Genomic DNA, 16,042 nt, shown 5'->3' with positions numbered 1-16,042 from the left:
AAAAATGTAAAACATACATACACTTACACTTAATAAACCTCAATGTGTATTTTTAAAGTTAATAATTTAATAAAGTGTGGATATATTTTGGTTCTCAAGCAAAGAAATGAAAATGAAAAACATAAAAGGCACCATTGTATTGGTTTAGAATTATTCATTACCTAACTAATATTCCTGAATAAGGTACTTGTATTATTTTAATACATTATTAGCCTTTCATAATGGTTAGGGTGTTTGTATATTTTCATTTTTTTTTTTAATTGTTTTTTCTGTTATTGATTTTTCATTTCTATCAGAGCCAAAGCTAAAACATTGGTAATTTCACTAATTTGTAACCTCCGTCAAATTGAGCTAGTGGAGAGGTGTCAATAAAAGAGAGGGTGTCGTTATGGACTCATGGTGCGCGGTTTATTAGTGAAAGAAGACAATTCACGGAGTAACGTGAATACGCGATGGTTTTATTAGATGTAATTTGTCTGAATGAGATAGAAAGAATGGTGAAATTATATATCCACCTTTTAACCAATATCCCTCTACAGCGGATGTATTAGATAGAAAAACTCAAACAGTTGAATAAATTTGTTTTCAATTAGACTAACCATAGAAAAACTCAAACAGTCAAACAAATTTGTTTTCAATTAGACTAACCATAGAAAACTCAAATAATCGAACAAATTTGTTTTCAATTACACTAAACACCGATCGCTAATCAATTTAATCTAATCAGCAAACCATTCATCTCCTTATGATAGTAGGGTTGGGTTGACTTGTTGTTGCCTCAACCCAGCATGAGAGGCACGCCAATGAATTGTCCATCTAATTTATTTTATTTTTTTCAAAAATTGCCACGAGCCAAACACAAGTACAATGAGTCTCTAAGTGCAAGCTTCTTACTTGTTTTTAACCATTAGAGTAAAATTTCTTAAGGAAAATTGTAGGCACAACACACTTGATCGATCTAGTCGTGATTGAAACCTGAATCTACTAGTTCACACATAGAGTTACACAAATACGGAGTATAATGACCTTGCATATGTTCAACTCTAAGATACCGTTATATGATAGGAATTTAATGCAGTATTAGCCACGATCGTACGGTTAGTACTATAGTAACGCACCGGCCAAATGTAAGCAACATGAGTTTAAAATCAATTCATAACATCCTACGTCGACTCCACATTATCTCATATGCCCACTTCTATATAAAACTAACAATTGTCAACATGACAAGATTAATTATCAACGTAGATAGGAATCTTTAATTTGATTAATAATTAATTCATCAATTAATATAAGCTTCATTATTTCTACTTCACACAATATTATAATACCTTAATTGGCTAGAAGAAGAAAATAATGCAAAACTTTAATAATTATTATCATGAGTTAATGTCCTTCATAGATGACTTGGACTATGAAGTTTCCCTAATCTACCTCCATGATTAAACTATTGCATGAGTTCATACGTTTCCTTCCAAAACTTTGGAGAGTTTTACTCTCAAACAAATTATGCATGTTTTAGTGGATTCATGGTCCCCCAACCTTTGTTATGGCTTCAAGCCTTCAACTCAAGAAGTGTAACATCGTCCCGTACTAGTCTAGTCACCACTACACATTTGCTTAGAGACAATGGTCCTAAGCCGTGGTCCTTTTGGCGATAAGACCGTGCGTGAATCCGTCTAGAAGGTGAATGTATGATCTTACTGTCGATATAAATAGACCACATTTGATTGAAAGTTTGTACCTAGTTCTTGTTTGGTCTTTTTTGTTCCTCTCTGATTCACTTCGTTTTATTTGAATTACGCTACCTAGTTCTAATAATAAGGATATAAATCTTGAATCACTTATAAGGATATAAATCTTGAATCACTTATAAGGATATAAATCTTGAATATTATGGTATCATATATTATAATTCTGTGAATATCTTTTGATATTAACTAACCACAAAATTGGATGTAAATAGGATTAAATTTTTTGAGTATATCACTTGAAACGATGCTTTTTCTGTGTGGTTAGCCACACTGTTGGCTTGGGTTACTTATTCAGGGGTTAATTATTTAGAGGTTACTCAGTCAGTCAAGGATTACTTATTCTGGGTTACTCAGTCGGTTAGCGCGTTTTCGCCGGGGTTATTTATTCAGGTGTTACTTATTTAGTGGTTTCTCAATCGGTCAAGGATTACTTATTCCGAGGTTATTTAGTCGGTTAGCGCGTTTTCTGTGTAAGAGTAGCCCCTAACCAACCGAGTAACTCCTGACTGACCGAGTAATGACCCTGAATAAGTAACCCGACCACACGATATGGCCAACCACATATAAAAATTTGTACACTTGAAAAGATTTAGTTGATCGATTAAGAAATACTCTCGATCATCAGAAACAAAAATGATTGTTAACACGGAACTGTAATCTTATAATACTTCGTAGGTCATTATCAGTCTTTTCAAATAGCCGGCTAGCTACAATGTAAAAAGCACTATTCTCCGTAGTAAACTAGTAATTATAAATGAACTTATGACTTGAGGGAAAGGGATATTATGGAGTGATTCATGCACCTTAACAATTGTAGTATGTAAAGTAATTTTATTCCACTCTCTTTATGATTTATATATACTTGGGGGTTTTGTTATTGTATGATTCCGCTTTACATAGATGATTAGGGAGCACTAGTTCAAACTTTTTTTATGTACGCAAGTTAAATTGAATCTAGCCTCTCATTAGCTACTTGTACATTATTGCTTTGGTAGTGGCCAAACCATGTTTCTCTTTTATAAGTAGTATTATCCTAGATAGGCTAGATTCTTCACTATCACTAGAAGAAAGGCCGCACCTGTACGAGTTATAACCTTTTAGCCGAGTTCAATCTACCATTCCTCCGAGGGAGGGTGTAGCCGTGAATTTCACTTCATATTATAAGACATATGTCCCATTGCCATGTACTCGTAAGTCGTAACCATTTCTATTAAACACATTTTACTATCTTATCCTAAAATCAGTTTTCCTAATAACAATATGACTCGTGATAAATGAACACGGAGCATATTATAAACGAAGGGAGTGTGTAGGGTAGATGTTGTGAATGTTAAACACCAGTTTGTATGTTTGTTTTATTTTATTTTATCTTATTTCAAATAAGTTCATATAAATTAAGATAAATTCACATACAGTTAGATAATTTAAGTTAAGGATACATGTAAAAGTTTTACTACATTAAAAATAAGCTCAAATAAAAGAAATGCGAGTACATATAGATAATTTACTTTCTTAAATATAAATTGAACAAAACGAAGCCTAATCTAAAGGGTAACTCGGTATTTTTGAGGAGATTCCAACTTGCAGTAGCCAACAGAAACATGGATACTCATTCTTTTGTCAAAAACTTTATTATTGGCCGTTGTACGTAGTACCTTTTAGTGTACCCTCAAGGAGAGGGATAACCAGAGATGGGCTCACTGCTAGAAGAGTTTGGCAAGTTTCCCATAAAAGTTTGGCTTTTGCTTTTTACAGACGATATAACTTACTAGGATATGTTTTTCTGTTTGCCTCAATCAAGATATATTTTGTGATGGTAGGACACTGCTTGGGACCTAAATTAAATGCTTACTGCAATATTGGGTTAGCATGAAAAATAAACCTAGCCAAAACAAAAGTGAAAGTAATTCCCCGTCCCATACTCTCATTTCCTTTCAGGATGTGCCGAACATGCCCTATTTTACACCTAAATGCCTTGAAAAAGCCTATTGAAAAAAAAAAATTGAGTATTAATACTCGAAAGTATCAACCTTCATCCGTCGGAGTTCAAGATATTGATTCTATCTATGGATCGCCTCAATGCATTGCCAGAAAATGGTACGGAGTACAATTTATATTTGACGGGTAAAATTTGAGATATTGTTAGATTAGTATTACCACTTAAAAGTGTGGAGTGATAATTACGGTACGAAGACTATATAGAACCATCCAACAGGTTAGTAGTATCACACTATGACTCAATCAAGTAGAGAGAAACCGGCCCGGATTTTTCTATATCCACATATTTAGATTTTTCTTATTCCAATCACAATTTACATGATGTAACAAAGTCATGTATGTAGTTTGTGATTGTGAATCCTGGCTATTCAACATGATAAGATTTTGTCTCTTCGAGGAAGCTACAACAGCAAACAAAAATCTAATGAGTGGCCTTGTTTGGATGAGGGAGATGGCTAGTTCCCAGTAAAATAGAGACGAGTAGCGAGTTGTCAACAACCAAAGGATGTCTTTATAATTACCTAGTAATTTATCTATTTGCCTCAGTAAAGGTATGTTTTGTGATGGTGGGACGCAATTCGAATAGGGGATAATGAGGGCACCTTGATCATCTTCAGGATGAGAAACCCTCGAATGATAGGGGGCTGTCTTTAAGTTAGCAATGCATTACTAATGAGATTTGTTTCAACAAAACCAACAATTTCTTACACACACACACACGAGTGTTTCTTGAATGATTTAGGTACATGTACACCCATGTCGAAAATTTATGAAATCCCCCTTATGACCAACTTTAAGTAACCAAACAAGGACTCCACCAAACACATAAAGGGGGCAATAATACACCAGCCACCAGGGAAGGAGGTGGAGAGGCCACCACCTGGTAAACATAACAATTTGAGTTCAGAGTTCAGATACAGAAAAACACAGATACCGTAACATCTTCATGAATGAGTGTCAACCAACTTACCCAGCCAGAGGGTACAGAGAGCTGTACAAGAGACTTGACCTTGCAACCACAATCTTGAATACCGAAATCTAAAACTCAATCGAGAGGCAGGATCTCAATTCCATGGACAATGAGCCCAGACTTGTGTAAACCTACCTCTGTTCCCATCAGTGTCATTTCTAATACAGCAACATCATCACCTACCCTGTTAAAGTATTTCCCCATGTCTATCTTTATCCATCTATGACCACTATCTCTTCGATGCTCAAAAGCTTCTTCACCCTCTACATCATCAAACATATCATCACTTTCAGGTGCCTTGAGATAAAAGGTTTTTGAGGTATCATAGCCACTACCTCCAATATATGCACCATTAGTATCAATCTTTGACACAAAAACCTTGACAGGACAGACATCAAAACCACGAGACCAAGCACCAAGCATGAAAGAAAAGTACATGTGATAAGTAGTGTCTGGAGAGAGTAATTGTGTACTAATTCTCGCTGTTATGTAGAGCTCAGCCACTCCCAATAGTTCTGCCACCTCTGGAAACCTATTAGCACATTTATAGTGAAAGAAAATTTGTAAGCAGCTGTTCTTTTGATATACAGTCACTTAAGCTCCATTTGGTTAGGAGGTATAAATTTCAATGAAACATCAATTGAGCACACAATTCCTTTTCTTTTCCATAAATTTTAAAATGCCTACAAAGAGAATATCTTAACGCATTTACAGATTAACTAGTACTGTTTAAAAATATCCAACAAAAAATGTCTCACCAAAAATCTCTGTCGTCCTTTCAATAGAATTCTTATTAGATGTATGGTGTATCTAATGTAATATGACAAAATGACAATAGTTCATCAACAAAATAAGTGGTCCACTTTATGTCCCCTTTAAATTGTTGCCACATTGGGAGTATATGCTCTCAAATGAACCAATCAGTTTGCCTTTTGCAAAACCAATCAATTTGCAGCAAATTGTTACATGACCTAAGGTGTGTTATGTGCATGCATAATATCTCAAATGAGAAAAGAGGAGAAACAGAGAAATACCTGGACTCAGGTAAGGGTTTCCACCTCCAGCAACGGGGATTCTCACCCGATGCAATTGCAAGTTCTCTGGCACCAAACATATAACATTTCTTCCCAGTCCATTTATCCAATGAAAAGCTCTACAAAAGAAATTGCATCCAACAATATGTTATACCAAGGAGCAAGTAATTCAGAGTTCGCTAATGTATCATGTAAGCAGGAAGAAAGTCTTCATTAATCCATGGCATAACGCAAATATTCAATTTCAATCAAAACAACAGATAAAACTTGACAACATACCCCAGCAAATTCACTCAGTCTTTCTTAATCCCCTTATTTTAAATCAAAGTGTAACTGATCAACCTCTGATATGGAAATTTTTTGTCAGTATTAGAATAACAAATAAACCGTCGAGGGATCGAGTTAATCTCTGGGTTTGGAATCTTCTAAGCCTCTACAAATATAACAATTTCATTGATAACAATTCACTAAGCTCCGATAGATATAGACGGTATCTACCAATTTCCGAGATTAAACTATTGATCACCACCTCTCATTTGCCAGACATCAAAGAGTAATCAAATAAACATACTAGTACACAAGATTTAACTCTCTAATTTCATCTTACAACAAATACCAAAAATAGCAATTTCATCATAGTACACCATCTCATACTTACACAAATTGTACACCTAATCCAATAAAATTCGACTCTTTCTGATGATCAAAACAAACATCGTTTGTTCGAAATTTCGAGTTCTTACATCACTTCAAAACAATCAAGAACAATGTCCATTGGAAAATTACAATCCTGAGCAACTTAACTCATGTGTGATTACACTTATAATTAGCTTGAAATTTCCATCAAAATTAAAACCTTTTATCCCAAATTTCACAAGGACAAACCCTAATTATACACCTTCCACATTACAATTAAATGGTAGTGCAAACGGATCAAATTAACAAAACCCTCAATTACCCTTAAATTACATATTATCAAGAAATCAACTACCCCTTTTCTCCTTATAATCAAATTGCACAAAATTAAGCAATTAAGGGAACAAAAAATCATTAAAAAAAACCCAGAAAATAGAAATTGAGAATTAGCTAAAAAAGATTACCTTTTGCTCATCTTCTAAGAGGATGAAAGAACGGCAAAGATGGAGGACGATGAGCTTAGTAGAAAGAGAAGAAGAAGAGCGTTGGATGAAGGGGTGGTAATCGGACGGCAGGAATTTCTCCCAAACTAAATCGGATTTAGCAATGGAGTTGAAAAATTTGCAGACGAGAGAAGAACGAAGAACATAGAAAGGTGAAGTGAGTGAAAGGATGTGAGAGAGACATCCTTCTGGTAAATCTAACAAATTCATACCTCTCTTATTACTTTCTCTCTCCTCCATTTTAGAGAATTTTTGATGAAGTTGGATGTTTTTATTGGTGAACAAAGAAGGGTTTCTTTGATAATTTTATGATGACCAAGAACATTGCTTCATCTTTAATTTGTTTTAGTCAACTTCACGCTTGTTTTTTAGGGGGTGTTTGGTACTTTTTGGTTCACTATAAGGAATTAAGGATCAACAAACCCACAATGGTTTATGCTACAACTTATTTTATTTCACAATTTTCAAGCCCAAATGGGCCCATCTTTCAAACGATCGAATGTATCATGCACTACACATACGACATATCCAACTAGAATCGATCCTGATCAAAACCTATCTAAACGACTTGATTGTCAACCAACTAGTCATTAGCCACTTAAACATCTTCAAAATCATGATCTATTTAATTAAAATCTTAAAAATCTCCCTTTATTTTTTGTTTTCCAAGGTTACAAGATGCAATGGTTACATGGCCAAGCTGTGGTATGAGAAATCTCAGGTGTTGCTATTTTAAACTTAGGACTCTAAGAAGGGAGGGTTGATGGGGGTTTGAAGGAAACCTCACGTCTGTTGCGGTGTCGCCTGGTATTTAAATATGGAGTACACAATATGTTAGTGAATAACACCGGATCACCAATGAATGTACTTGTGCACCTAGTACAAATGTACAAATTGTGATTCAATAGGTACTAATTCCCTCTTTGATGTAATAATAGCTTAAGCTCATTTTTTACTCCCTCAAACTTAGTTCTCAATCGACGAGTAGGAGCTCGATCCATACCATGGACAACAAGCCAGACTTTTGCGAACCTATATCTGTCCCCATCAATAATTCCAACTCCGATGTAGGAGCATCACCATTATCTCCCCCATTAAAGTATTTCCCCCATGTCTATGTTTAGCCAATCAGGACCTATAATAACATGTTTCAACGATGTCTTCAACCTCTGAATCATTAAATTTATCATTTTTTAATTCGAAGGTGCCTTGAGATAGAAATTCTTTGAGGCATCATAGGCACTAATGCCTCCCAGATGTGCACCATTTGTATCGATCCTTGACACAAAAACCTAATCAGAAGGTAGTGGTGGATCTAGAAATTTTAAAATGGGGTCCAAAATTTTTTAAACTTTAATATAACCAAAAAAATTTGGATATTCTTTACAAAATCAAATGTCGATTGATATTATTAAAGTTTTAATAGTGTATGCGAAATGTTTTTACTTTTTATTTTATTTAGCTAAATTTACCCACATCATGCATTCCTTTTATATTGCAACATGAGGTAATTTGGTAATTACATCGTCTCTTATCGCACAAATTAAACCTTAAGAGAACTTTAATATAATAATAATAATAATAATAATAATAATATTGATGGGAAGATAACAAAATCTCAAATAACTATATTTTCATGACGTATAAAGCACAATATATGGTTACATAAGACTTATGATAAGAGTATGTGAATAGTATTAAAAGTGTAAACGTTGCAATATTTATATAAAAGAAATATATTACATTTAAGTTTTATATGATATATCTAGAATTTCTATTACTTGGTTTTGTGTTTTAGGAAACCAACTTGAAAATGGGAGAGCAAAAGATATTAGAATAAGAAGTACATATTTTACTTAGCCTTGAATTTCATTATTTTTTTGCAAAATGGAGATGCAAGTGCTCCCCATCAAGGCCACATGCATCCGCCATAGCCAGAAGGAATTGAAACCTTGAGGTAAGCTTCGAGAGTGAAAGAAGATTAGTACATTCGGTAAGTTGTGTTTAGCGTAAGCAGTTGTGTGCTTATTCCTCCGGTAATGTGTGCTTATTCTCAGGATTCCGAGGTAAATGTTCTTGATAAACAACCAAAAGTACATCTCTAGATTCAACCCCTTTTAGAATATTTTGAATTTTATTATAACACAGTCACTTGCTACACATTTTTATGTTTATGGAGGAGATAACTTGCAATTTTTCGAAGAACAGTGAGACTTGGTAGGGAATTAGTATTTTAAGACTTGCTCAGTGGTCAACGGTGACATTTGTGGTTTTATGACCAATGTCAAGATGTGATTCACATCTTTTAATTTGGGGTTGGGCCAGGAATAATTGTGATATCTATGGCCTTATATGAAGATTTTAAGTCAGCATCTTGGTCGATCCAGATAATATGATAGTATTAATGTATTATTACTATTATCTCTGTTTTTAAAGGTTGTTATAGTACTTTGAACGTAACACTTTCTTACTTAATTGATTTTAGAAAGTTCTTAACACTTTTACTTCGTAATTGGGTAAAACTTTTATTTACTATCTAAATTCTTTTACACCGCAATATATACACCTTTTTATACACTCTCTTTAGTTTATCCACATTTTTACAACCTTTATTTTAATATAGTGATTTTTTTTTTGTATTAATAAAACAATCATAGTGTCACTAATATTAGTGGTCCACAATAAATTAGTGTGAACCAAGTCCATTTAAGAATTTGTACATACTCTATCAGTCTATCACTTTTTTCTATCTTTTCTTATACCGACTCACTGCATTGATATTTTCAATTCTCTTAATTTATATGCAACCAATTAACGTTAAAAGCTTACAAAATACAGAGGTACGAGTAGTAAATAGTAATACCTACAAAGGAATGGCCGGCATGAAGATCACTAAAGATAGAACAAATTCCAAAATTATACATCAGCCTTTGTTTAATTTTTGGATATTCAGACCATACAATTATTACTACTCCAGTACGTACTCCTTATTACACACTTTTTCTTTTTTTTTTTTTTTTTTTTTTTTTTTTTTTTTGTATGTAAGATAAATATACTAACTAGAGTTGATCATGTACAACATTAATAATATGATCAACAATCTAGAAAAAAATAATTCATATCGATTTATGAGTGTATGACTTGAACATTTTGGTAATGATCATATCAACTCATGTAGTCTTGCACATACTCTTGTAGCTTCCACTCCAATTCTTGAACTTCGAGCCTGTTAATTTTTTTTTTAATTTTTTTTTTAACAATTGAAAGAGAAGATTAAAATTCGTGATACTGTAATAATATTCCCTCCGTTTTATAATATTAATACCTCTCACAGGTCCTCCCGGTCCTGCCTCTAGTGGGGTTTGATCCCACAATTTAAGGTTGTGAAATGCAAACCTTACCACTTAATCAAGCATATTTGGTATACAAAAAATATTACTGCATAAGATTTTTCTTATAAACGGACATATATATATTAGCTTAAGACAACATATCCTATCTATTCTCACTAGTCAGGGTAATCACTATTGCACATTCAAAAATGTCCACTAGTTACAGAAGATGAAAATGACATGATTTTCAATCTCCATCAAGTTAAGTTAACAATAATCTCTCTTTTGTATGATTAGAAATTTAAGAGTGGGGCACCGGAGGTTGGTGGAGGCCCGACTTCCATGACCCAGCTTCGCGGTCTAATAATACCGTGTACTGTATGTACTTCTTTTTAACCCGGATCCATAATTCAAGTTTTGACTTCAATTTTGTGTCATGCAAAAAAATAATCTAGGGAGTTAAAAATTACAAGTACCTTACAATGGAGAGTGTGCAAAGCCATATTCCCAGTATTATTAGAAAAAGTAGCATTGACAACTTCAGCTCCTTCTTCCTCAAGAACCCTAATCACTTCATATAACTTGATATTACTCTCCAGTTCCAACATAAGTTGCACCTCTAAACAACTACCCAAGTCTTTCACTTTGATGATAGGTAATAATAATCCCGAATTCGACATCGTTGCATCAGAATTATTATTTGAAGCAGTGGTGTTTTGTTCACTAGATGATGTCCCTTCTTCGTCGTTAACCATCATTTGTTGTAGTTGCTCCTTTCTCTTTGATAAGTTGTCAACTCTCTCCCTCAACTTCACTATGTAACCTGTTGCTTGTTCAATCTTATTAGCTTGGGATAGCGTATCCTACACAACAACAAAAAATTTATGAATCAATTCACAATTTTATATATATATATATATATATATATATATATATATATATATATATATATATATATATATATATATATATATATATATATATATATATATATATATATTACGCTTCATAAATAGATAAGTTGTATATGTGTACATACAGTACATCCAGCTAAGAATGCACGAGTGCATACCTTCAAGGCGGGACAGATAATTTGAGGATGGAGGGAGTATGAAATATTATTTCACTCACTATATACGTACGTACCTTGGAGGGATGGAAATGTTGAGGAGGAATAATGGAAATGAGGTCATGAAAACAGTCTCTTGTATTTTTGTGAGCAATATTCTTATCAAGAAGACTTTCACTACCCCTTTTCATGCTTAATAAGTGAAAAGGTTATAGAGGTTGCTGGGGTTTTATATAAATTTGATAAATGTGCGTAGAAGCTGGCCTGGCGGAGTGGCGGGCGGACACACGGTTGAATATGTAATGACTAGTATCTGTTTTTTTTTCATGTTTGCGTCATCAAATACGTTATAACACAAGACCGTGGGTCAAGTTTATATTTCCAAAATCTAAAAACACGTTCACCGGCCAACATTATTAATTACTATTGCCAATTTAAGTAGGAGTACGTATAAAAGTCGTACTTTGATATCTAGCCATCATTGCCTATTGGTGGATAAAATACTCAGGATCTTTAGGATCGATCATACTCAAATTTTGGCCCAATTGAATCTGATCTATACTTCGTCAAGTGGAAGTTAGGAAAGTGCTGAAGTGTAAGGTTCCCAAATAACATATGTAAGAGTACCATATTGATAAAAGATGAGTAAGTTAATTAACTGCTTTATAGGACCGATTATAGGCTTGTATAAAAAGCATCATAGCACACCCCCAAAATTGGGAGGCCTCCAATTTAAAAAGTCTTCTAAATATTTTATACATATATTTAAGGTCTATCTTTCTTGATAAATCAATAACGTACGCCAAGTTAGTAGAAGCGGTAAGTTTAGATTGTAATAGTCAATGGATTGAATCCTCATGGAAGCAGTTGTAATAGATGTAGAGCAGAAATTCATATTTAAAATTATGTATTTTAAATTTTTTGAGGGCCTGAATGTTAAATAAGCACAGGGCTCCTTAACACTTTTAAGATAACCCTGCTATTTTATAAGAGTAAATGCCTACTTAGGGATGTCAGTGGGGCGGGTCAAATAGGAGACGTTGGGGGCGGAGATGAGTCTTGGTTTGGCAGGTGATAGGGCGGGGATGGGGATAAAAACCATACCCACCATGGGTGATGGGGCGAGGGTAGATTTTAGGTTGTACCCGCCCCATCCCCGCCCCGCCTGCCCCACTTCGTACCCGCCCCATCTCCACCCGCCTGACTTCTTACCTGCCCCATCCCCATCCATATATTTTTAAAAACAAATTTATATACTTTTATACTACCTCCGTTTCATATTAGTTGCAACTTTGGAATATTTTATATCTCACAAATAATACCCCAAAGTTGCAACTAATATGAAACGGAGGTATTACTATTTTATAAAAAAAATTTATGTAAAATAAAATAGTAAATATAATACTTTGTAATACACTTATATTATAAACAAAAAAAATGTGTAATATTAACAATAATTTTTTCTTTTTGCAATCTTTATTAATTATGAAGGATTGTGTATTTGGGAGGCAGGGATTAGGCGGGTCTTAGGTGGAGATTAGGTGGGAGTGGATATCCAAGTGGGGGGTGGAGTGGGGATGGTTTTGAAGTTGTACTCGCCGGGACGGGGATGAGGATGAATTTTAGACTCGCCGGGGGGATGGGGATGGAAATGGGTATGAAAATTTTAGGTGAGGATGGGGATGGGAAGGCCAACATTCGCTCCGCCCCGCCCCATTGACATCCCTATGCCTACTGTTTTTATTACTATATGGTTTTAGAATGGAATTCCTTTGGACCTCTACTCTTAGTAAAGGAGGGTGTGGCTCAACTTGTATTACTCACTACTCCCTTCGTCCTAGCCATGTGAAATCATCTCATTCTATTTTATAGATATATGTGTTTCAAGATGTGTTTAAGAGATAGTGAAAAGCCAATTAAATGGGCAAATTAAACAAATAAAGTAGTATGTAATGGTTATAATATGAATCTTTAACCACAAGGAAGACAAGCTTTATTTGCTTATGAACTTCATTTTAATAATTTTTTTTTTCTAATAATCTTATATACAACTATACAAGTATAAAAATAATAGTGTGATAATGTTACTTCCTTCTTCAAGGTCAATATTACATTATTTGTTCTTTCACCTTAAGAAGAGTATGTAAGTCTCAATAAATTCAAATAAAATCCAAAATGTTTAATTAAAAGAATTCCAATGTGTTTGACAATGTCATATATATACTCCATCTATCCCTATTTTTTTTTTACCCCATTTGACTTTTTACGGTTTTCGAGACGCATCTTAAAATGTATATAACTCTCTTTATATTTGCGTAATATTATAAAAACTTGATATTAATAATATACAATGAGACGAATCTAATAAAACCCCACTTGACTTTATTACTTATAGATTAATGAGAATTCACGATCAAATTTTTTAAAGTTTTACCCAAAATAATGAACTAAAAAATTAGGAATAGAGGGAATACATAACTAGTAAAAAGTATTCAGTTGTTCAATCCTTAGCTCATAAAAGTAGTTCACATTAGCTGTAAGAAGTTCAAATTATGTTCCCATAATAAGTTGAGACGATCTGAATTATTTAGGTGAAACGATGGATACTTTATGCCATGGAAAACTTAGTATGCCCCCTTGTATCCTCAAGATAGTAAAAGTAGTAAGTATTAAGATTTATCAATTCCAAACCAGTATTTTTTTTTTTTTTTTTTTTTTTTTGAAAAAAAATTTTTATTCATAAATAAAGTCAAATGGCACTTACAAACAATTTTTAAGAAATCTAAAAACCAACACAACTAGATAACACCTTAGCACTATTTACATCGTAGAACTTGAAAAAAAAACTCCATATGTGTGTGAGTTAGCATTAATAATTCGGTTTGAAATCCACTGATTTATAGTTGTTTGGGAGAAATTATTCATGCGGTCCTCTAGATACATACTTACGGGAATTATAAAACCCTAAATCTTCAATCCTTGTCATAAACACAATAGAAAAAAATCATCTCAAGGATGAAATCTATAAAAGTTTTTTAAGGCTTACCATTAATAGAACATTTATATATAAAAACCTCCATAAAGATTCACAACTAATACCAGGAAAAAAAGATATGAAAGAGAAGGATAAAAAAGGGAGATGAGTACGTGAAGGAAAACCTTAAAAATAAAAAATAAAATTAAAAAACCTAATGATGGATGCTAGGAAAACCTTCAATCTCAGGGGAGAAACCCAACAGGAAACTATGTGAAAATCAATTCCAGAAAATTAAAATTGTAGGAGTATTTATTTTAGATAAGTTAGATGAATGATGCGGTTTGCTTACACCTTTCATCAATTCAATCTATAAATAAGAATATAATCGATCATTTCAACCCATGTAGTCTTGTACACACTCTTGAAACATCAATCCCAACTCTTGAAATTTTGGCCTGTGATTAAAAATTTATGAAATAAAAACCGTAAGAAATATATTCGAGCGATTTCCATATATAATGGTAAAATGTAAATTAATTCCGTATTTCCCACAATACTATCCACGTTGGCTCGAATTCGAGGTTCGGTTTTCTACTTAGCGGTTCTATATTAAGTAGATCCTCTAATCAGGGGTAAGATTTAAATAAAATAGAAATTAGGCCAAACCTTATAATCAGAATAGTGAATGAAATTTCCGTACATGAAGGCTATGTCGACAACGGCAACAGTCGAAGGTGATTAATCCGGCGATAATTTGGAGTACCATTGGGGTGGTTTCGCGGACTCAGTGAAATAAAATGGGGAATCTTGCTTTTAGAAGATGAATACTTTGATATATTTTATCAATTGAGCAATTGGACTTCCGTACATTTTGTTGAATGACAACCGCTATTGTGTCATTTAATAAAACCGCTAATAATATTAGCAGTTTTATTAAATGAACCGCTAATAATAATAACGGTTTTGTATAAATAAACCTTTCATTAATCCTACGCGAACGGTATCGTGAAAAATAGTTTTTAAATTGACGCATTTAAGGAATTAATTTACGTTTTAGCATTATTAATTTGTCTCATTATATTATATAAAAAAAGTGTGATTAACCAACTTTTAATAATTATAAATGGAATCATTCATTCTAACCTAAAAAAACAAAGTTAAAAGGTAAAAATTAAATTATTTACCTTGGCATGGAGAGTATAGTGAACCTTGTTATCGGAAGTTGAGAAGACAGCATTGACAACTTCGGCCCCGTCTTCCTCAAGAATCCTAATCACTTCATGTAACTTGATATCATGCTCTAATTCCATTACCAGCTGAACCTCTAGATTACTACCGATTTCTTTTACATCTATGATGGGTAATCTCACATTCGTCGTTGCATCATCCAAGGTCGAGTTTTGGGTAGTCTCTAGTTGATGTTTTCTCTTGTTTAAGTTTTCAACTCTCTCCCTTAACTCTACTATGTAATTTGTTGCTTCTTCTATTTGATTAGCTTGAGATAACACGTGCATATCCTACTCACAACAAAATAAGGAGTATATATAAAATCAAAAACTTGCAAATTAACTCCATTAAATTAAATATAATTCAAGCTCATTTAATTTATTAGCCTGTAATTTTTTGAATACGGGATATCTTTTTGATCCATGATTGAGTTTAATTAAAATGATACTTTTAGCCTTTTAGGGCTAGCTACATATACATGCATTATAAATCTATAATCATAGAGCGATAAATTAATCAATATTTTCTTTAATTATACTCGT

At 33.4% G+C, this 16,042-nt stretch overlaps 3 protein-coding genes across 5 annotated transcripts; all 3 read right to left on the bottom strand.

Annotated features, from left to right (window-relative positions):
• Positions 1–4,397: 4,397 nt before the first annotated feature.
• Positions 4,398–7,292, bottom strand: LOC110686658 (putative F-box protein PP2-B12). Of its 2 annotated transcripts, XR_002504270.1 has the most exons (4): positions 6,857–7,291; positions 5,757–5,875; positions 4,723–5,254; positions 4,398–4,632 (listed from the first exon to the last, which is right to left on the bottom strand). XR_002504270.1 is itself a non-coding variant. In XM_021863261.1 (3 exons), exons 1-3 carry the CDS (start codon positions 7,133–7,135, stop codon positions 4,798–4,800), a joined length of 855 nt encoding a protein of 284 aa, XP_021718953.1. In that variant the 5' UTR covers positions 7,136–7,292; the 3' UTR covers positions 4,398–4,797. The 2 variants fall into 2 exon arrangements, 1 of the variants encoding a protein (XP_021718953.1); XM_021863261.1 differs by having other exon boundaries at positions 4,398–5,254; positions 6,857–7,292.
• A 2,450-nt stretch (positions 7,293–9,742) lies between these two features.
• On the bottom strand, positions 9,743–11,703 carry LOC110686612 (transcription factor bHLH162-like). 2 transcript variants are annotated; one of them, XM_021863212.1, is made up of 3 exons: positions 11,374–11,703; positions 10,704–11,090; positions 9,743–10,121 (listed from the first exon to the last, which is right to left on the bottom strand). In XM_021863212.1, the coding sequence occupies exons 1-3, from the start codon at positions 11,485–11,487 to the stop codon at positions 10,056–10,058; spliced, it is 567 nt and encodes a 188-aa protein (XP_021718904.1). In that variant the 5' UTR covers positions 11,488–11,703; the 3' UTR covers positions 9,743–10,055. The 2 variants fall into 2 exon arrangements, 1 of the variants encoding a protein (XP_021718904.1); XR_002504265.1 differs by lacking the exon at positions 9,743–10,121 and having other exon boundaries at positions 10,133–11,090; positions 11,300–11,703.
• Positions 11,704–14,662: 2,959 nt separating this feature from the next.
• On the bottom strand, positions 14,663–15,787 carry LOC110686749 (transcription factor bHLH167-like). The gene is made up of 2 exons (XM_021863354.1): positions 15,458–15,787; positions 14,663–14,728 (listed from the first exon to the last, which is right to left on the bottom strand). The coding sequence occupies exons 1-2, from the start codon at positions 15,785–15,787 to the stop codon at positions 14,663–14,665; spliced, it is 396 nt and encodes a 131-aa protein (XP_021719046.1).
• Positions 15,788–16,042: the final 255 nt, after the last annotated feature.

The sequence above is a fragment of the Chenopodium quinoa genome, unplaced genomic scaffold (assembly GCF_001683475.1).
Source record: "Chenopodium quinoa cultivar QQ74 unplaced genomic scaffold, ASM168347v1, whole genome shotgun sequence".
In the NCBI taxonomy this organism is placed as follows: domain Eukaryota; kingdom Viridiplantae; phylum Streptophyta; class Magnoliopsida; order Caryophyllales; family Amaranthaceae; genus Chenopodium; species Chenopodium quinoa.
The sequence above is the reverse complement of the archived record's forward strand: the minus strand, read 5'-3'. Positions and strand labels throughout refer to the sequence as shown.

Coding starts and splice junctions, on each gene's coding strand:
- LOC110686749 (XM_021863354.1), bottom strand. CDS start 15,787: ATGCACGTGTTATCTCAAGCTAATCAAATAGAAGAAGCAACAAATTAC. Junction 14,729..15,457: donor ACTATACTCTCCATGCCAAG/GTAAATAATTTA, acceptor TTTTAATCACAG/GCCAAAATTTCAAGAGTTGG.
- LOC110686658 (XM_021863261.1), bottom strand. CDS start 7,135: ATGGAGGAGAGAGAAAGTAATAAGAGAGGTATGAATTTGTTAGATTTA. Junction 5,876..6,856: donor TCTTAGAAGATGAGCAAAAG/GTAATCTTTTTT, acceptor TTTCTTTTGTAG/AGCTTTTCATTGGATAAATG. Junction 5,255..5,756: donor AAACCCTTACCTGAGTCCAG/GTATTTCTCTGT, acceptor ATGTGCTAATAG/GTTTCCAGAGGTGGCAGAAC.
- LOC110686612 (XM_021863212.1), bottom strand. CDS start 11,487: ATGAAAAGGGGTAGTGAAAGTCTTCTTGATAAGAATATTGCTCACAAA. Junction 11,091..11,373: donor AACATTTCCATCCCTCCAAG/GTACGTACGTAT, acceptor GTTGTTGTGTAG/GATACGCTATCCCAAGCTAA. Junction 10,122..10,703: donor TGCACACTCTCCATTGTAAG/GTACTTGTAATT, acceptor AAAAATTAACAG/GCTCGAAGTTCAAGAATTGG.